Source organism: Osmerus eperlanus, chromosome 10, assembly GCF_963692335.1.
Source record: "Osmerus eperlanus chromosome 10, fOsmEpe2.1, whole genome shotgun sequence".
In the NCBI taxonomy this organism is placed as follows: Eukaryota; Metazoa; Chordata; class Actinopteri; order Osmeriformes; family Osmeridae; genus Osmerus; species Osmerus eperlanus.
In genome coordinates, this window is record NC_085027.1 from 10,997,130 (window position 1) to 11,016,529 (window position 19,400).

Consider the following 19,400-nt stretch of genomic DNA (forward strand, 5'->3'; position numbering starts at 1 on the left):
CAATGTCAGTGTGTATGTTGTGTCTGATACAAGGTGCTTTTTACAAATACAGATCATGTGTCCATTGCCAGTTATCAAGGATAGTTAATTTTCATTCTTCATTTTTTAACATACTATCACTTATGTGACGTAAAGTTCATGAGTGTAACTATTCTACCATGTAAAACCTTTTTCAAAACTTTCTGAAGTTTTCTTTTAAAATGATGACTATTCATACTGCTATCAGTACATCATCATTCCCTTTTTATCATACATGTGCCTCAGAGTTGTAATAAATTCTAGTTTAAATCAGTGGATTGTCTGACAGTAGGAAAAATACTGTCAAGTTATTTTTACACATTTTCAGATGGTGTGTTTTGACACTGCTGAAACATTTTATTGAAGGACATTTGAATGCTTGAGTTACATTGGCCTATGTGTTTATTATTATTAGACCTGTTCTCATCATGCAGTTATAAAAAACATACAGAAATATGAAGAATTTTTAGAACAGTGTAACAATGAAAGCTAATCAGTGCTTTGATACCCTTACAGTCAAATCTGAAAGACACATTCAAGCGAGCTCATTCCTCATCTGCATACTTGTACGGAGCTTTTAACTTGTCTTCCTTGACCTTTTGTCCATTCTGTAACATATCAATCTAATTGCAGTGTGAACTGACATTGTATAAAGAATAAATAACTTTGTTTTTATTCATTGTGTTTTCGCTATCTTTGCACTTAATGTCTATATGTTATGTTTATTGTTGCAAATGTGTGCTTGTTCATTAGCTTTTTGTGGATGCTTTATATTTACATCATATGAACATGTTTTTTCACTAATCAATTAATCATTGGATGGTATAATAACTTCAGAACTAAATCTGCATTACACAGAGGTAGCTATACTTTCCCTTTATTCCCCAAACACATCAAAAAGATGTCAAAATGCACTTATGCCTCCAAATACACAGATTTTGCATTGATTGATGACTTTCGGTGGATTGATCAAAAGTCATTAACAAATGTAAATTAAGAATTTTAAGTATTCTGATTTGTTGATTTAATTTCATGTGTTCACCATCCCCATACTTATCCAAAAATATCTGACCTCTAGCTACTATAGGTTTGAGTTTGTGCATTATGATATGTAAGATTAACTTTCCCTTTATAATTAACATAATAATATATCACTCAACATTACACGACAACATGTCCACTAGACAGTATCAACAGTCTTTATCTTGATTGGTGTCCTTAGAGTCTTCCCAATCTTTTTTCCCGGATCTTGCAAAAGCTAATGCCAGGTCCCTGACACTGCTTGCTGCCCTGGGCTTCTCCAGACTGTTCCCTCTAACCTTAGCTTTTCTGGGGTTGGTGTTCAAGCTCTTTGACCTGAGAGATGGATACAACCTGTCTTCTGCCACTAGCAGATGATCAGTATCCTTGGCCTCCTTCCCCTCCTTGTTCTCCTTGGCCTCTTGGCCTTCCTCCCCTCCATCTTGCTTGCTCTCGACAGTCTCTGGCTCTTGTGTATTTGCTAACACTCTTTCATTTACTGGTATTCTCCCTGTAGTTTGTCTAGAGGGGGGTGGTATTTCATTGGAACTCACTATCGATACCATGGGAGAGTGGCCAAATGGACATGGGTGAACTTTGTACTCAAACTTGGATGCCCAGTCACCCATGATAGGGGACTTAATCGCCTGATCTGTAGTGGAGCTGTTGTAGTCCATGGCCCACTTAGTCCTTGCTCCCTCGGAACCTTCTGCAGGTGTAAACATCATGCTACTCATGGATCTTCGGCTGGAGGACGGAGAATTGCTGAGGGTCTCCGAGGGACAGTATTGCAGAGTCTTTGCCCTTTCCAGGGGATACGAAATGGCAGCTTCCAATTTGATCTTCTCCATGGCCACCCCGGCTTTCTCCAGGGCAGCATCCATCAACTCCCTGCTGGGCTTTGGTGGAGGTTCTACAAGAGCAGGTGCTGGGGTCTCCTGTTTCTCTGCATCACATGGTGAGATCAGGATGTCCACACTGGAGATGGATCGTCTCCTGTCCTGAGGGACTATCACATCCAGCATTGCCCCATACTCTCTGACTGTAGTATTACCAGTCGAAGCAGGACTCAAATCGTGAAAACTCCCCTTCCCCTCTGGACTCTGGCTTCGTTTTTCTCCGGACTCCTTGTCTCCATATTCAGAATGCCGATCGTCGCTGTTGTCCAGGTGGTAGCGATAGATGCTGTAACCGTCTGCGCTGTTGATGCTGCTGTGTCGAAGTAGGGCGTTTGGTTCACCGACAGTTGAACCCCCGGATCGTGTCCGGACTAGGTCAGCGCGGTCCACCCCGGCCAGCTTCTCCAGGGCATTCATCATGCGGCCAGAGAACTCCTCCAGCTGGGCCAGTCGAAGGTCCACCGTCTGCAGGGAGGCCTTCATGGAGTGCTCTCTCTCGTTCACCTCTTCCAGGCGCATGGACATGTTCTCCACCCTGAGAATAGACAGGAGAGCACAGTCACGTCGGTGTTAACCTGCTGAAGAGCAGTACACGTTAGGTTTGTCTCAGTATCCCAGTACAACATCAGGTTTGGATCAATTACAAGTATTTTAAAGTTTGGGATGTTTATTTGATTCAAGAAAACCTTCATTGAAGAGAGGAGCATTACTATGACTAAACCAAGCACTCCACATATTTGAACCAAGTCTGTTCTACATGACCATGAAATTAAGAGTTTGTATTCAACCGTTGACTTTACCTCTCAGATGTGACTCGAATGCGTTCGTTGTTAGATGACTGTTCCTCATCCTCCTTCTCGCGGAAGTACTCTTCCACACACTGCTCCTCAAACTCATACAGGCTCTTAAGCTCCTCTGAGTTCAGCACAAGCTCTGTTGAAGGCAAATATCAACTTGAACAATAGAGTAGCAGTGTCCCACCTTATCTTCTCGTAACACAACACACATACATACAAATACCTAATTAAAGCCCATTCATCTTTCATGATAGTTTCATGTATACTTTAAGTCTGAGACATTCATTTGTTAACAGTGCTACCATTGTTTGTTAAGTTACAGAGCTGTTGTTGCGACAATAATACGATGGCCACAGCACTCACGGAGGCCTCTGTCTCTTTCATCTTGCTCTCCCTCCTGTCTTCTCTTGCAACGGCAGCAGATGCGTTTGAGGAGGATGTAGATGTGGCTGAAAATAATGAGGGGGGGAGGCAGGATTGGCCGGTCATGGAAGGTCATGATCAGCTGGTAGCGCTGGAACTTCCACACCTGGTTGGAGATGGACTTCACCTCAAAGAAGGTGTTGCTGTCAAAAGAAGGAGGATGCAGTTGACCGGTCACTTCAATACAACTTTTCTGGGTTCCCCAGAAAAATTAACTGTTGTAGAACCTGTATATCTGACAATTATAAACATTTTGTGAAAATAATAACCAACAGGACCATGTCTTTTATACTTTACAGTAGACAAAATTACAGCATACAAGCAGGACAAGTCCTCTGAAAAAATAGCAAGTGTTCATGCTTTTCTTCGGTGCAATATTCAGTCTACCATTGTCCCAACTTACTTGAAGACAGCGATAAGAAGGTTGACTAGCAGGATGTTGGCCACCAATAAATAGCAGGCCATGATGGCAGGAGTTAGCCAGGCACCGGGGATACAAGGTGGCAGTTTTTTTCCGTCCTCATCATACAAGTTGTCACCACATGGTGCTGGGCAAAAGAGGTTGAGTTTCAATGTCTTTTGTATCGATTTATTGGTAACTTTATCGGAATATAAGTAGATTTTGCTCTTGCTCTCATACAGGTAAATATGTAATTGTTTATGGGCATTATAGAAAATAACAATGGTGGAGGAGGGCAAGGAAATGTCACTCACGGTTGATTTCCATTGCATAGACTAGCAATCAGTGATGCAAGCAAGAGAAAGAAAAGCAAAGGCAAAAAGTAGAGAAAGAGAATAGTACAACAACAACCAGGCAATCAACCAATCATCATTCTGCCAGGAGGAGCACGATGCATCACTACTTCATACATGTGTCTGCTTTAAGTGAAATTAAAATAGAAAAGGAATTGACCTTCCACTTGTCAATATTATTTTCAGATTTGTGTGCACCAAAACAAATTTGGACCACACAAAGGAGCCTTATTTTAACTGCTGTCTGGATCAGTGGATCAGTAGATTTGGATCAGTAGATTATGTTTATTCTGTGGTGCTTCATCCATGTAAATGTTTTTGAATGAAAGCTTTAATCAGTAAGAGATTCTACTTTTGTGCTGTCTTCCTCTAGGCATAGTGCAATAGAACAATTTAATTATAGTACTTCTAGCAGGCAGATGATCATGATAAAAGGCTGACACATTTTACATAATTAAAAAACACTTTTGGTTATGGAATTAATGTTGATGATAATTCTGTCAGTAGTGTGTGCTGTGTATGCACACACAATCTCTGAAGTAGTTATGTAATTGATTAGTGCACTGTGTAAATGGAGTCCAAAGGATTGAGCTTAATGCTTCCATTGGATGTTATGGATTTTAAAATGAATATGTTGACCACATTTCCCTGTCAGCTGTTGCAAACACACAATCTATTCATCATTGGAGACCTCTTAATAGCAAAGATATTTGGTGAAAGTATTTAGTAATTTGCTGTTTGACATTTCCATAAGCAACATATTCATAGAGGAATAGTGAATGTACCAGCAGAGGGAGCAAAGGACCACAAACAAACACACACAATGCAATCACAGTAAAAGTAAGGAAACGGTTACAGTGAAACTGGGGCTGGAGAGGCGAAGAGATTAAGACTGAAAGGTTTACGGGGTGAAAGGGCAATCATGGAGATTAAAGTACAACTGATCATCCGCCTATGAAACAGGAAACAGAATCTTACTATGAATTCTAGTCTTACGGTCTATCGAGTCCGCAAACACTTCTCCATAGATCATCCAGTAGGGCATGTAGAAGATGTTCCGGGCCAGGCGCCAGGTAGGCTCCTCGTCAGGGTGAAGGATGGCCTGCCGTGCCACGCCAAAGCTCATGAGCACCACCAGCATAATCACCACAAAGTATAGCATGTCAATCATCTGGAAGACAGGAAGAGGAACGCCCATGATATCAGTCTCGGATGTGACCACCAGAGATATGGATATTCTACTTCACTGAATTTCCAAAAAGGTAATTGAACTAACCCTTGAGTTTTTGATTATTAACATAACATTCATGTTTTGTGTCTCAGGTTAATAAAAAATTACAACTCAACTGGGGAAGTGGAACCAGAGAAGATGAACTGGGGCAGCTAAGCCGAGCAAATGCTCAATGAAAAAAAGGTTGAACAGTCAAATCCATGTCTTGATCTTACCATTTTCCCAATCATCATGACATATGGTCCCAGGTACTTGTTGACCCCAAAGATGTCCAGAACGCGGATGTACCAGAAGATGATATCAATGCAGTAAATGACCCGGCCCCAACCCATGTAGGGCTCGTGCTGCAATCGCAACATAAGGCCCAGAAGGAACACAGAGATGGCTACCAGGTCTGTTATATTCCAGTACTCCTCCAGCCACACGTTGATCTTCTGCTTTAGCTTACCCGGCTCAGACATCAGGATCTAGGGGACAAGAGAAAGGTCAGAGGTTCTGAGCCAGGAATGCAATGTCCTGTGCACACATCTAGTGTAGTTCTTGTCTGAAAAACAATTTAAACTTTGTATCAGAATCGGCCATTTGCAACTTTACCTGCCTGACTTTTTCCAGTCCCAGAGTGATGATGTAAGAGATAACGATACCCTCTTGCAAGGATGGCCAGCGTTCCATCTTCACCAAGATGATGTAGTTGTATAACATGAGGTATCCAAAGTAGGTGATCTGTATATCAAACAATATCAAGGTCAGAAACAGGCATCTTGAAAACCCCCATTATCTTGTCAAGGAAAGTCAACAGAATGAGGAACATTGAAGAACATCTGACCTTTTGCATATTTAGTATACTTGTACTAAACTACACTCTGAGGGGTCAATGTGTCATGTATTTTCTTTTTCTTAATAACGAAACAGTACTTGCAGTGTTGAACCAGAACTTGGTGAACGGGGTGTTGTAGAAGTCATAAATCTTCCTTCCAATTGGAACTCTCCTCTGCTTCTTATGGCCTTCCTCTTCATCCCCCTTCTTGGATACTGCATCAGTGTTGACATCCTAAGATCACGGACAACATCTGTTTATCAGGCTACATATTGGAACACAGTACACACAAAATAAATAATTACAGCTACCATGTGGTGGATTGCCATTCACAAATACCCTGCTGGATTTGTTGTCATCATCTTTCTCCTTAGCATCTTCATTTTCTGATGAGGCGTGATACGTGGCTTCATCTCCAAGGCGGAAATCCAACAGTAGAATCGATGGTGGAAAAACAATTCCAAAAATGACCTGAGGACCAATGAATGAGAGCGTTTTTTTGACACTTGAGACCTTAAAATGTGATAGTGCAGTATAGCCTTTAGAACCAATCTGTTTGTTGTCTGTTTGTTATAATGTATTCTACAACTCCAATATATACATTGCATGAGTCAGTTAAACTCTCAAACAAACTGCATCAGTCAAACAAAAAGTATGGTAAAGAATATGCAGCCAAACTGGTATTTGAGAGATCTCATCCTGTCTTCATCTCATCCCATGTGATTAACCCCCCGGCGTGGCAATGCCAGAACACCACACACCCTCAACCCATGGTTCTTTCCCATCCTCAGACAGCCCATCCACATGTCTGTCAGCAGCATCTGGCTGCAGGTGTGGGCGATAAAGTCTCTGTGTTTGGCAGCCACCGCCAGCTTCAGACAGGTGGAGTTGCTCCAGTTTTTCAGTTCGTAGGTCAGAAGCTTCATTGCCACCTGCTCGTCGTGTTTATAGGATTGGTCCAGGAGTTCGTAGGCAAGCTGTCCGAATTCCCTGGGAATCGATGACAAAGCATGTTTCACCGAGATCAGGGGTTAGATCTAATAGTGGTCACTAAGCAGTTGGTGCTGTGCTAAAATTCATGCGTTACATCCTTTATCCTGAACTTCACAATAGAGGATACAAATGTTTTGATTGACTACTCACTTGGAGTTGTTTTCCAGGTCTTGGAAAATGTCATCTACAAGTTCACTCTGTGAAGACTCGTGGGCCATAGCCTTATAAAGCTTACAAGCGACTAGTGCTTTGGCCATGGCCTCCTCCCCTCTCTGCCATAAGAAGAGCGCCATCTTCTGGCGCTTCATCAGTACTGCCCAAACCATCAGTTCATGGAACGGGTACTGGAACCGGCTGACCTCAGGGTCATCTACATCTATGTCCAGTTCCTCCTCTTTCTTCTTCTTATTTTTCTTGCCCTTGCCCTTTGAACGTGGGTCATCATCCTAGTTTGGGAAAATGTAGATACCAAATATTACACTTTAACGGATATATTAGCATTTTGCTGAAATCCATTGACAGTTTATCTGAGAAATATTCAACAAATATCAAAAGACAAACCTCCATTCCCAACAGTTTTAAAGCTTTTGGCTGAAAAAGTAGAAAAATGTAGACGGAAAGAAATACATTTATGTGAGTCAAGTAAGTAAAAAAACATCAGTAAATACTGATATAATTTTATTTGGGGGTTTTGTTGAATGAAAAAAAAGATCCATACTCTTTTCAACCCATATAGGTTGTTGTAAAGGATGCGGAAGCTCTTCCTGGTGTAGTGACAGCGATAAGCTCCGCCCATGAGGAACTCCAGGACCAGACCAATGTCGATCAAGGTAATCTGGTAATCAGGTGGAAGATTTCCCTGCGATAACAAAGTCCATTAGATTATTGAATAATTATTAAAATATTTAGGGTTGGCCTTTGATTCAGCAGATAAATTCATCAACATAAATTATTACAATGGTTGAGAGAAGGAAATAACTACCTTTTTTACATCCCTGACAACAAAGTGGAGTGTATTTGTTGGCCCCAACCTCTGGAAAGGACAAGAATAAATATATCTTTAAAGATAGGTGTATGCACAAAAACATAGGAATAAAACTTTTAATGGAACAGTGTCATATATTTTAAATATAAAACTGTGAAATACAGTATACTCTATTTAATAGAATGCACACTGAAAGCTCATACATAAATGGTGACCCAAATATTATATTTCCATTTACATTGGACTGCACGGTTTTATTCCTCTTTAGTTTAAGTGCACTTTACTGTAGCAGATTAAGATTGATCCCAAACCTCTTCATGCAAAGGTTAAGCGATACAATAATAATATGTAAAATGTAAACCATGGTCCGATTTTTTTTTGAAAAAATAGAAAAGGAAAAATTTGAGGTTAAAGTGAAAGCTTTAATGGATGTTATCTGCAATGTAATTTGACATTTTGTCAACAAGCTTTTCATTCGTACCTTTCTAATTTTTGTTTTATAGAAAGCTGCAACAACGTTTTCAAAGACACAGAGATTTATCAAGCGAGGTGTCCTGCTCACCGTGTTGTACAGTTCCTCCAGTCGAGGAATGGTGAGAAAATGGTGAATGTTGACCCCATTCTCAATCAGCAGCTTGACAAAATCCACCCTGTCCAACACAAGTGCATCCATCATGGCCTGCTCCAGAGAGTTCACCTAAATGATGAAAAAAGGGTCAAAACATGTATCTTTCTGGGGATTATCACTTAACACTGCATGCAATGTCTGTCTGACAAACTTGTCTTTGTCACATCCAGATAAATTCATTGAGTGGACGAAGTAGGTTCAGGAATCCGACCCTCTAATTCTGAATCAGTGAACACAGTATTGAAAGGAAGCATTGAAATTAATAGATCTCACCAGTGTAATCCCACATGCCTTACCAGTATAACTTCATAATTCAACAGATTTCATATCATAGCAGAGTACTCATAAAGTATGACAAAAGATAGTAGCAATAGAAGCTAAGCCTAACCTGTTGTATTGCCTTGTATGGCAGTGCACTTAATGTTCATCTTGTGTTTCCTATTGTCAATTATATGGGTTATTGCCTCTGAATGAATTTTACCCAGTTAAGCAGCTCTAATTTCCTGGGATCAGTCTCTACAGGGGGCTCAGGTTTGGTCTTGCCACCTTTGCCCTTCTTGCCACGGGCATTCCCCTTCCCACCTCGGGGTGCGGCTGCTGGACTCTTGGGGCGGTCCTGTGATGGGGCGTTGGTGGGCAGGGCACTCACAGGCTGCAAGTGGGAGCAGAAACATGTGTCATTTGTCACTATAATTGTGTTCTGTGAGTATATGTATACATTCCAAAGCTATTGGTCTTCGAACTCACAGGCCAGTGGTGTCCGTACACAAAGATCTGACTGCGAGCGATGTCCACTCTGTTCCAGGCCAGGGCCAAACTCAGCTGGTCTGGGGCCGAGGCATTTGTGCCTAAAATCAAGAAAACAAAATCTGTTTCGTTGTTTTCCAAGAATTAAAGTTTCATCCAATACAACACGATCTTTATCTGCATTTAGCTTATATTTAGCTTATATTATTTACCAAAATGTTGGATGTTTCTGTGATTTTTACTTTCAGCAGTTTCCATGTGGATTGTATTATAAATGTATATAATGTACTATGTAAATGTACAGTGTTTGTTGTTCAATTCAATTTACCTTTCAGTAAAGCAGTCAATATGGACATCTCAATGTCTTGCTGTCCTTCTGAGCCCATACGAAACACTGTAATCTACGTAGAAATAGAACAATTGATTTATGGATCAATAATCCATAATTGGTTTATACTGTGGGGTGAAGCTGGAATCATTTTTCTTTTTCATATTTTCTTTTGAGTATGCCTCACAGTTATCAGTGTTTTTCAGGTGGCCCCAATAACATAATTAATAAAAAAATTCAATCTCTACCTCATCAACCTTCATTGTTTGCTAATACTATAACTGAAAAAATGTCATAGGTCAGACAAACCATTGTCCAGTGAGCAATATAACCACTCAGAAGACAAGTGGAGTCAGTATTACATTGTGCATTGTGGCCTGAACAACAGAACCAACCCTTGCCAGTTATTGACCAACACTGCAGCACAAACTCAAACAGTGAAGGGCAAGCAAATGTCCCTTAACTTGATAAGAGTGTCTCTCTTGGTGGTGCCACAGACTTCCCAATGTATTGAAACTGCAGTGGTGTCACATGACAGTTTCTGATATAATGCAGCTTTGTGGCTGACTGCTGGCACTACAAGTGTGCAAGTCATACGAGCCTCATGAATAATTGATGATAAACTACTGCACTGGCACTAGACGCTTGTTTTACAATTCCCTCATCAGGGCCAGAATAAAGTCCTTTGACCTCTCCTCTTTTGTGTTCAACTCAAAAGTTATATTTTTCATTAATACATACATAATACATGAATCTACGTGTAATTCAGAGGTTGATTATAAGTGGACTTTCAATCAATCTGTGTACTGGTATTTGTGGCCTCCAGCTGTTGATAAAAATAGATGCAGTGGATTGTGAGATTAAGCGAAACACAGGGTTATGAACAGTGATTGTTGAACAATGGAAAATCCCCATTTAAGCTGTAAAGCTTATTCACTGCACTTATACCCTGCCAGCTAACATGGGTGACAATGATAAAAAATAACTGTTAAGAAGAATATTGATGTCAGAAGAGATTCTTGAATTCTGGCGTCCATATGTTGTGTGAAAGACAAGGAAAGTTCATGAAGTATGGATATATACAGTACAGTTCACTGGGTTCTTACACTGGAGTGGAAAGGAAAGGTGCAAAAGGGTAATGGTGCGGAATGATTTGATGTTCTTCTTGTTTGATTTTAAGGTTATGTTCATAATATACTTGCAGTTCAAATGACCACTGTGCGATAATACTGTATTGTATTAACATGTTTAAGTATTGTATTACAACATTTTGATAGTTTAGAATATTCAGAAAGAGATGGAAGGTTGATGGATGGACAATGACACATAAATGACAGTGCAAGATGACATGATTGAATGGTTGTTTTATTGACCATAGACACATGAAACAAAACATTTATTGACCTTAAATAGTCTATCAATTTCCATTAAAATGTTTGGTCAAATCATTACTAAGATTACATTCTTAAAAAGTGCTGTTCAACTTTCCAGAAATTACCACTAGTCATTTGAATGCAGTCACAGACTCACCAGTTCTCTTTTCTTCATACACTCCATGACCATGAGGAAGATTTGTTGGGCCTGGCTACGGTTGTAGTTAAAGGTCTTCTGGATGGTCACCAGAAGCTGGTCTTTCACATTATCACTCACCAACCTGTGGGTAGAACAGTCATGGACAATAAATGCCACCTCGAGGACCAGACACAGTGTCTGCAATTTGACCCGGTGAAACTACAGTATGATGAAAACAATAAACATGACACATAAGAACATAAGATACAAGCACAGACAGTTTACCCATCCTCCTCTGAGTATCTGTGGGCAAAAGAAATGATGTCAGACGCCCTCCCACTGCCGTCACACACAACCACTGGAACCGGAGGGTCCTCCCTCAAGCTCTCCAGCACGATTGCGATCACATTGGGTCCCCCTTCCAGAATCAGACACACCAAAGGGACCCCTTGACCCAGACCTAGCAAAGCCAGATAAAACAAAAACATGTTATGACAGCACAGACCAAACATATGTTGGTTCCAACCCCCAAAAATGATGGAGGCCAATCTTGCAAGAGTAGTATTTAATGTGTACTGTTATTGCAAAGCTTTTGCAGATTTCTAGAAAAGTTGAAGTAAGTGGTGACAGCTGAGCATCCCTTTGCGGTCCCTGCCTTATCACTAGCTCCAGGCATAGGATGACAAAGGGAAACCCACAGGTCACATAAGGGTCACATCCTCAGGCATTTCGGGCTCCAACAATCCAACTTGACCGCACATTTAAATTACTATGATTACGCCACCTTTCAATCGCATGGAAATATTAATGTTGATAACATAGCTGAAGAACATCTTCTGTCTGCTTATGTCAATGCAGCCTTTTTTGAAAATCAAAGACAACACCAAAGGCTACAAGAAGACACTCAAACCCCAGATAGTTTTTTGTTCAGATGGTTGAAACAATATCCTGTGGGTCACCTACGTGTGTTGATCTTCTGCAGAGATATGTGTTTCTCCAATTGTCGACGAAGCCTGACCTCGGCTCCGTACTTTCCACATGTCCCGTTGTCTGCCAGAATGAAGTGTGAATGACTGCTGTTCAAGACTGATAGCTTGCTGAGAGGGTTGGACATGGTTTGGTACGGCCTGGTTACCTGTGTGGAATGAGGGGAACTTTCAAATGACTAGATAAACTTGGGTGTTGCAGAACATATTTCATCAATTTGGGATGGGTAAAGTCTAATTTTGCAGCTGAAAAACTTTGATATGTTCCTGTCAGTGCCCCTTGACTTACATCTCTGCCAATTAAATCCTCCTTGTTCTCTACAATGCCCCAAGGTGCGATCCCAATGGCACAGACCTTCCCTCTGGACTTTGAAGAGTGGTCTTTTAAAGCATCTCCAACATGGCGGATCACTCCTGGGATGCAAAGAAAAAGTATTTGTCAAGGAAAATATTACTATTGACTCATTGAATTACATATTATTAAGAATACACTACTTCTTTACAAAAAAAATCTTTTTTAAGGTTATGTGAATGTTTCTTGTACATCATGTAATCACTCTCTTACTCTGTTAGAACATCACTCCATTTGAACTGTCAGATACCTACTTAACTACCAGTAAGATTCTGTTGTATAATTATTTGACTGTTAGTTACGCACCGGTGCTGACTCCACCAGTAAAGATCCAGGCCCCTGTGGTAACTGCAGCCTTAATCAAGCCTTTTCCAAACACTTGCTTCAGTTTGGGCTGCAAGTCAAAGTTCTGGAGGCCCCCGTGGACAGAGATGAGAAGCGTGGGAAGCTCTAATTGCCAGTCTTTCACCATCAGATGAAGCAAATTGTCTGGTTTTGAATCGTAGGCCACACGAATGTACTGCAGAAAAGACAGGACAAACTGATTGCTATCAGAACAAGCAGAAGTGACAAGTTTCAGTGGAACCCTTGATTTTCTGTCTTATGTTGATATTGTCATAATAACTGAACATCAATTACGTAACTACATTCAGAAGTTATGACACTGTTGCACATAGACTTATAAATCTACACATTTATAAATAATTACTAGTTTGAAAAGGGCATTTGGTGTTTTTGTGCTTTACCATGGCCTTGTTGGCGTGGCCTCCCCCTTGAAACTCAATGATGCCATAGGCATCTGTTGGTGTAGCCTGTGAGTGTTTGAGGACCGACCATCGCTCATGAGGGACCTCCCCCTGCTGGTGGCCTTCCTCTGAGGCCTTGTTGGTGGCTCCAGGTAGAATGGCTACGTGCTGGTTCACCATCTGACCACAGCTGCACCTAAGGCCGACAGATAAGCAATGCAATGTGAAGGAGTGTAAAAAAAAGAAAGAACCCATTCTCCAACACAGAATGGGTGACAATGTATAGTTGAGGTCTGGGGTTAGTTTGAAAAGAATGCAACAACACTTGAGCTAAATTCACATAAGAGCTACTTATAATTCAGTTAGAGATGTAATTCAATCAATGAGAAATAGCTTGTGCTCGGAAAATGTAACGTACAGAATAAATGTCAGTGATGAATGACCAAGTTAAGTATCATCCGTACAAAACAGATAATGATATGCTCTAGCGAAAAAAGCTTTTACTGCTTTCACCACGCAGCATTGAGCCTTCATGCTGCAAAAAGCTGATTTTACTTTTATCTTGTTTGGGTGAGATTTTAGCCCAAGGATAGTCAGCATTTTGGATGGATTTCATCCACATTATGCCTTGTTGTTGATACAATTTGTTACTAGAGAAGGGGGAGTGGTTTATTAGTCTGTGGCTGTTTAAAAGCACAGAGGTACTTGGTCAGTGAAAGCAATTATTCACCTTACCAAATATTCCAAGACTGAAAAAGAAATTGCAAGGGAGAAAATTGTAAGAGAAAAAAATACCTGTTCGGCTCTTTGCTGGGAATGATTTGGATACATTCTCGTTTTTGGAAGGTCCTTTCAATCCAAGCCTTTTGGGCCTGCCGTAAAAAAAAGACATATAAAACCTTGTTTTTAAAATGCAAAAATGTACACAGGTCTATATTTTCACAACAAATGCATGTTACATTTCAGATTATGTCTCTTCTGTCCCATAAACCGAATAATTGTCTTTGGAATGTATCAAACCTTTTAAAGTGAATGTTCCAATTACAAAAAACGCCATCAGTTCTCTTTTCCCTTTATACTGTCTGGAGAATGTGCCTCCCTTATTACTGTGAGAAAAGGTGTTTTATATTACACAAGTACCAAATTTCTTAGTTCTTGATGCATTAAATCCTCTTATGTGGGGCCTGTACCTAATCCTGCCTAAATGCGGCAGTACAGAGCAGGATAAAAACCCTCTTCCATTCTAAGGCAACCACATGTGTGTGTGTGAGGGGGTGGTGTTTACAGCCAGACACTTTTAATGACTTAGCGTTATTATGCTGTAGTGATTAAGCATGCACTCCACAGCAGGAACATTGGCAAGTATTGTAAAGCACTTTGGGAAATACATTCACTCCAGATAATGGTATATTTAACACAAAAACTAACCAATACTAGTCACATGTTCAAATAATTGTGTCAATTGTTCAGCATGTTTCTATTAATGACATAATGACATAATGACATGACATGAATGATAATTTGATTTAAGGTTCTTGTTCAATTGCAGCAAATAGTTATTGAAAGTATGTTTAACTAATGTATATGCATCGACTTAATGGTGTGTTTTCAATTTGACCACCGTATTTATGCATATACAACATGCATATATCAATATTTAAAAACACAAATTTGAATTTGTATGAAGGTGGTTAAAATGATGACTTCCAAAAGGTTAAAAACATCCCCTTTTGGAGTGAAAAACTAAACTAATTATGGTTTAAATATTTTTTAAGAGTAAAGCAGAAGAAAAAAAATCAGAGAAATGCAATCTAAACTTTGTTGCAGAAGAGAAATTGAGCAAAAACCCAACTTCCAGTCCCAGCTCGCCAACTTGTAAAACCTGTTGAGATTGTGGACACAACACTGGAGATATAAAACCTTTCGCTCAATCAGATGAAAATAATCAATGAATTAAAATAAATCGCATTTGCCTTTACCAACAGAACATCCATAGTTCATAAAAAAAACAAAAAAAACATTATTGGACTACCAATAAACAACTGTCCCAAAATGCTGAAAGAGACCTGTTATATTCAGTCTCTGTTCAATCATGAGTACAGTATTAGATCACCAGTCAACTCAGGTTTAGACCTTTTTCTAAATCATGCATGTTTCACAGTTAAATCAATTCACGATACATTTACAAATGCAAGCAGACATCAATATTCCACCAACCTGTAATACATAGTAAACCCTCCATTCAAAAGATGTTTGTATTAAGATGCAGTTAAAATCATAAAAGCCACTGGAATACTTACCGTTCACCCAACAGGAACACACCAAGAGTCACTCAGCAAGTCTAACTCAACCCTAGTGAGAACCCAGCACTAGTTAGCTGTTCCCACTAGACCTCCAAGCCCAATGAAGTCTACAAGACATGAAACTACATCACTTTATGGAGCTGGGTTCATATGATGAGCATGTGAGCAGGCTCTTTGTTCAAGCAAGTCTTATGACTCCAGTTCAAGGTAATCCTTTTGGGAGTCCCATGACCCATCTCCTTGCACACAGGGTATTTTCATCCTTGGCTGGAATGAAGCACAACAAATCTACTTTGAGAACAACCCCCCTTTCCATTTCAAATCTCTCTCCTTTGGTGAACTTTCCTCTAACCATCTCGCCTTTCTGGCATTGCAACTCATAATTGTCTAGATGTAATACTTGGATAAGATGAGGGAGACGAAGTATAAACAGATGAAGAAAGAACGAGAGAGAACAATAAAAAGGACAAAAGCCCCGTAATGTTTTATATCAGAATGTCACACCCCCTACTGCTCTTCTTGAACTCTATTTGCATAATTGAGAGAATTGGACTCTGGAACATTTTGAAAGGGTCTCTTGTTGGAAATTGACTGAGGCAACTGGTGAACGTAAATGTATATTTTTTTAATGCTGTATGATGTATGAATCTTTTGTCAAATCATGTTGACCGTAGGTAATTTTGACTAGAGGTTGTGCATTTTTACACTGCAGTATATCTACACACAAGCATTGCATGTGCTGCTACAACACCACTTTTACATGTAGTTAAGTTGTCAGTATGTAACTGCATGTGTCATTAACATTAAGAAAAAGAACAACATCATTTCACTTATTTTATGAACCAAGAGTTGCTAGTGAAGTAAATGCCATTCTTTGAAAAATAGCCAAGCAGATTATAACATGTACTCTCTCCCCCTGTGATTCAGGAGCAGTCCTAATATGCCATACTTAAAGCTTGTTTTAACAGCTGAGCCGCTGCAAGACGTAGGTTCTTTGAATAGGATTAGCTTTTGTTTTAAGAAATTAACGGAATTCACGTATAACAAACTTAACACAGTATTTGTTTAATAAGGGGGAAAACATTTTTGTGATGACTATTGAGTTCAAGAGAACAATAGACAATGGTCACTTCTTTGATTAGAAGTAAATAGGCTTGAGGTTTTTGGGATTTAGACTTTGACAGGAGATTATTAGCACTTGTAAAGAACAAATAGTTTTGTTAACAAACTGAAACAAAAAATTGGAAATGCCTAAATAGCATCAGTATGACCAATGAATACACGGTATATGCGTTAGACATTGTTCCAGATGTCATGAGAAACCACAAGGTTTGTGGATCCAGTGAACACACTAATTAAAGATGACAAAGTGCAATTGAATTGAAAAAAAAACACCCGGCCATGCAGTTTGAGAGATACTGCTATCGAAATAGGTATGTTTAGATTTCTGCAGAAGACCTTTGTAAGGAATTAGTTATAGAAGGCACAAAATACTTAGGGTGTGTCGAAGATGCAACTGGTGGCATCTGAGATATTTTCTCCAGATAGTGATTTCACAGCTGTGTGTTTTACAAGCCCATAAAGACCCTGATTGTCTTCTTTGGGGCCGGAAAAAGCAGGGAGTCAGTCACATGAGGCCGACATGCCGTCGATTAGCCCTCAAATTGTATCAGGTGGTCTGTAAGACTAAAAGTCTGTGAGGGAAGGAATGCTGCAGTGGCTGATGGGATACTTCTGCTTAAGCTTTCTCCATGTTTACTTTCTCTTGGTCCAAAATATGGATAATTTATGTTCTAATCAAGTAATAGAATTTATAATATATTTATATTTATAATATCAATATGTTTAGTTTTTTCAATCATTACAATTTGGAAAAAAGATAAGCAATTGAAAAATAAGCATTAGACAGATGTGGTTTTGCTGCCGGCTGCCTGTGTATCCGCTTAAATGCTCATTTTCAGATCACTCCCTATTGTATTTGAATGCAGTCTAGGAGTTCATTTTATACATTTGAGATGACGGTAAAATCCCATGTGTGTGATTATGTTTTATGGGCTTTTCCCAGCCTGGTGGGTTAAGTTATACTATCCTGCATGACCATTCTACATACACAAGGGAAACATAAACATAGTCATACTTACTGATTCTGAATCTAATGTATGAATCATGACGAGTCTTAACCTTTAAAAAGCGTTTTACTGATTGACTGATTTCAATTCAGAGAAAATAAGGAATGGAATTTTTTACACACAGAAACACAGGAAGCCAAACAAACAGACAACAACTTTCCATTACTCTGTTTTGTCTCTGCGTGGTAATTTTTTTGTCTACTCTTTAGTCTTTAATCTACTGCTCAAACTCAGTATTTGTTGTGCACTGGGTGGAGCATTATTGTTGTGTATTAATCACATGAAAGTGAGGCACATTAGAAAGAATAAAAAGATTAATCTGGGTCAGATTGTGGAACTCTCACCACCCTTTCTCCCAGATTAACATGTAGTACTCAAATCACATCCTTGCATGGTACTGTAGGTTACTTCCTGCCTGGAACCCCTTTTCCAGGTGGAGACAGAGGACAATCACAGTCATCACTATAAGTATTGATCCAGTCCACTTGCTGAGGGAAGGTACAGCACTACACCGACAGTAACTTCAGAATGCTACTGCACTACGCTTAAAAAATGTCTGGCAACACTTCACATTCACATTATGTAGCATTTAATTATGTAGCAAGACCTAGATGCAGGACGTTCGTTAAAGCCTTAGTTTACATGGTATGCACTCTACCTGGTGAGTGACCAGAGTACCTCGTATAGTAATAACAATGTAGTTATATAGGAAGTACTCACATTTCCCCGCGATTTAGCAGTGCAAGTTATTACACAAGTAAAATTTGGTATGGGGAAGACTGGGTTTTCTAGAAGTAAATGAATGTTAACATTGATCTTGTTTTGGTTACTCAACTTTCAACTGACCCTTGACAACATTCACTTACCCATTGCACCCCTTCCCCATTCTGTGCCTATTTACACTATTATAATAACCTCTACTGCAAACACTAAATATGATTTAAATACATAAAAACCCTCTGAGTATCTCAAATGTTTTTAGTATAGGTATTGCCATGTAGTTTAGTTACCTTACTGTAAAGGGTTGCAAAATGTATGTTGCACATTATTCATTTATATTCATTGTACATGTTTTCAATTCATGCTCTGTCAATATTTTTGACATACAATAGAATGGTACTTCCAAAAATAACTTCCATCAAAATATCAATCCATTATCACCTGTTGACAACTTTCCAAACATAGTAATACATACTCGTCAACACACTCCGGGCATGGGGATTTTGCCTACCTTCTGAGAACCGGAACTGGAGGAGGAGCGCTTGATGGAGCCCCGTTTGATGGACCCACTGGTCCCTCTCCTCCCTCCCAAGCCTCTGTACTCCATGAGTGCCTCCTCGGGCGTTCACACAACCTCATCCACACAGCCAAATAGTCCCTCAGAGTCCTCCAGTACATCACCTGAAGTCCACAATCAAACACCAAAGATACTAATGATAGCAAAACTGACGTAGCAGGTCTTCTAGGTTCTGAGTTAGTTTCAGGAAAAGCCCCAGGTCTTCCAACCCTTTATCTCTCCTCTTACTTTGTCTTCTATGAAAGAGATGTGGATGATGCCAAGCTCAACAGCAACAGCTTGACACATAGACTCCTGTCTCTTTTCCTGTCCCTGTCTCTCGATAATCAGGCTTAATGGACACAGCTCTGACTGGGGGCAGTGCACTTTAATGGATGGAGATTTAATAAATTATGATTGAAGGTAAATCTACTTTGGGACAACTCTGGCCCCAAAA

General features: G+C 39.8%; 1 protein-coding gene across 1 annotated transcript; it reads right to left on the reverse strand.

The window, feature by feature from the left end:
• Positions 1 to 973: 973 nt before the first annotated feature.
• LOC134028323 (transient receptor potential cation channel subfamily M member 1-like) lies at positions 974 to 19,150 on the reverse strand. Its single transcript, XM_062471805.1, has 27 exons — positions 18,899 to 19,150; positions 14,031 to 14,107; positions 13,236 to 13,431; positions 12,796 to 13,009; positions 12,427 to 12,551; positions 12,115 to 12,286; positions 11,437 to 11,611; positions 11,170 to 11,293; positions 9,640 to 9,712; positions 9,312 to 9,412; positions 9,046 to 9,216; positions 8,499 to 8,633; positions 7,934 to 7,984; positions 7,670 to 7,810; positions 7,513 to 7,542; positions 7,102 to 7,397; positions 6,720 to 6,948; positions 6,298 to 6,429; positions 6,063 to 6,192; positions 5,736 to 5,866; positions 5,357 to 5,608; positions 4,907 to 5,081; positions 3,872 to 3,892; positions 3,561 to 3,705; positions 3,098 to 3,300; positions 2,738 to 2,870; positions 974 to 2,472 (listed from the first exon to the last, which is right to left on the reverse strand). Exons 1-27 carry the CDS (start codon positions 18,992 to 18,994, stop codon positions 1,209 to 1,211), a joined length of 4,992 nt encoding a protein of 1,663 aa, XP_062327789.1. The 5' UTR covers positions 18,995 to 19,150; the 3' UTR covers positions 974 to 1,208.
• Between the last annotated feature and the right edge of the window lie 250 nt (positions 19,151 to 19,400).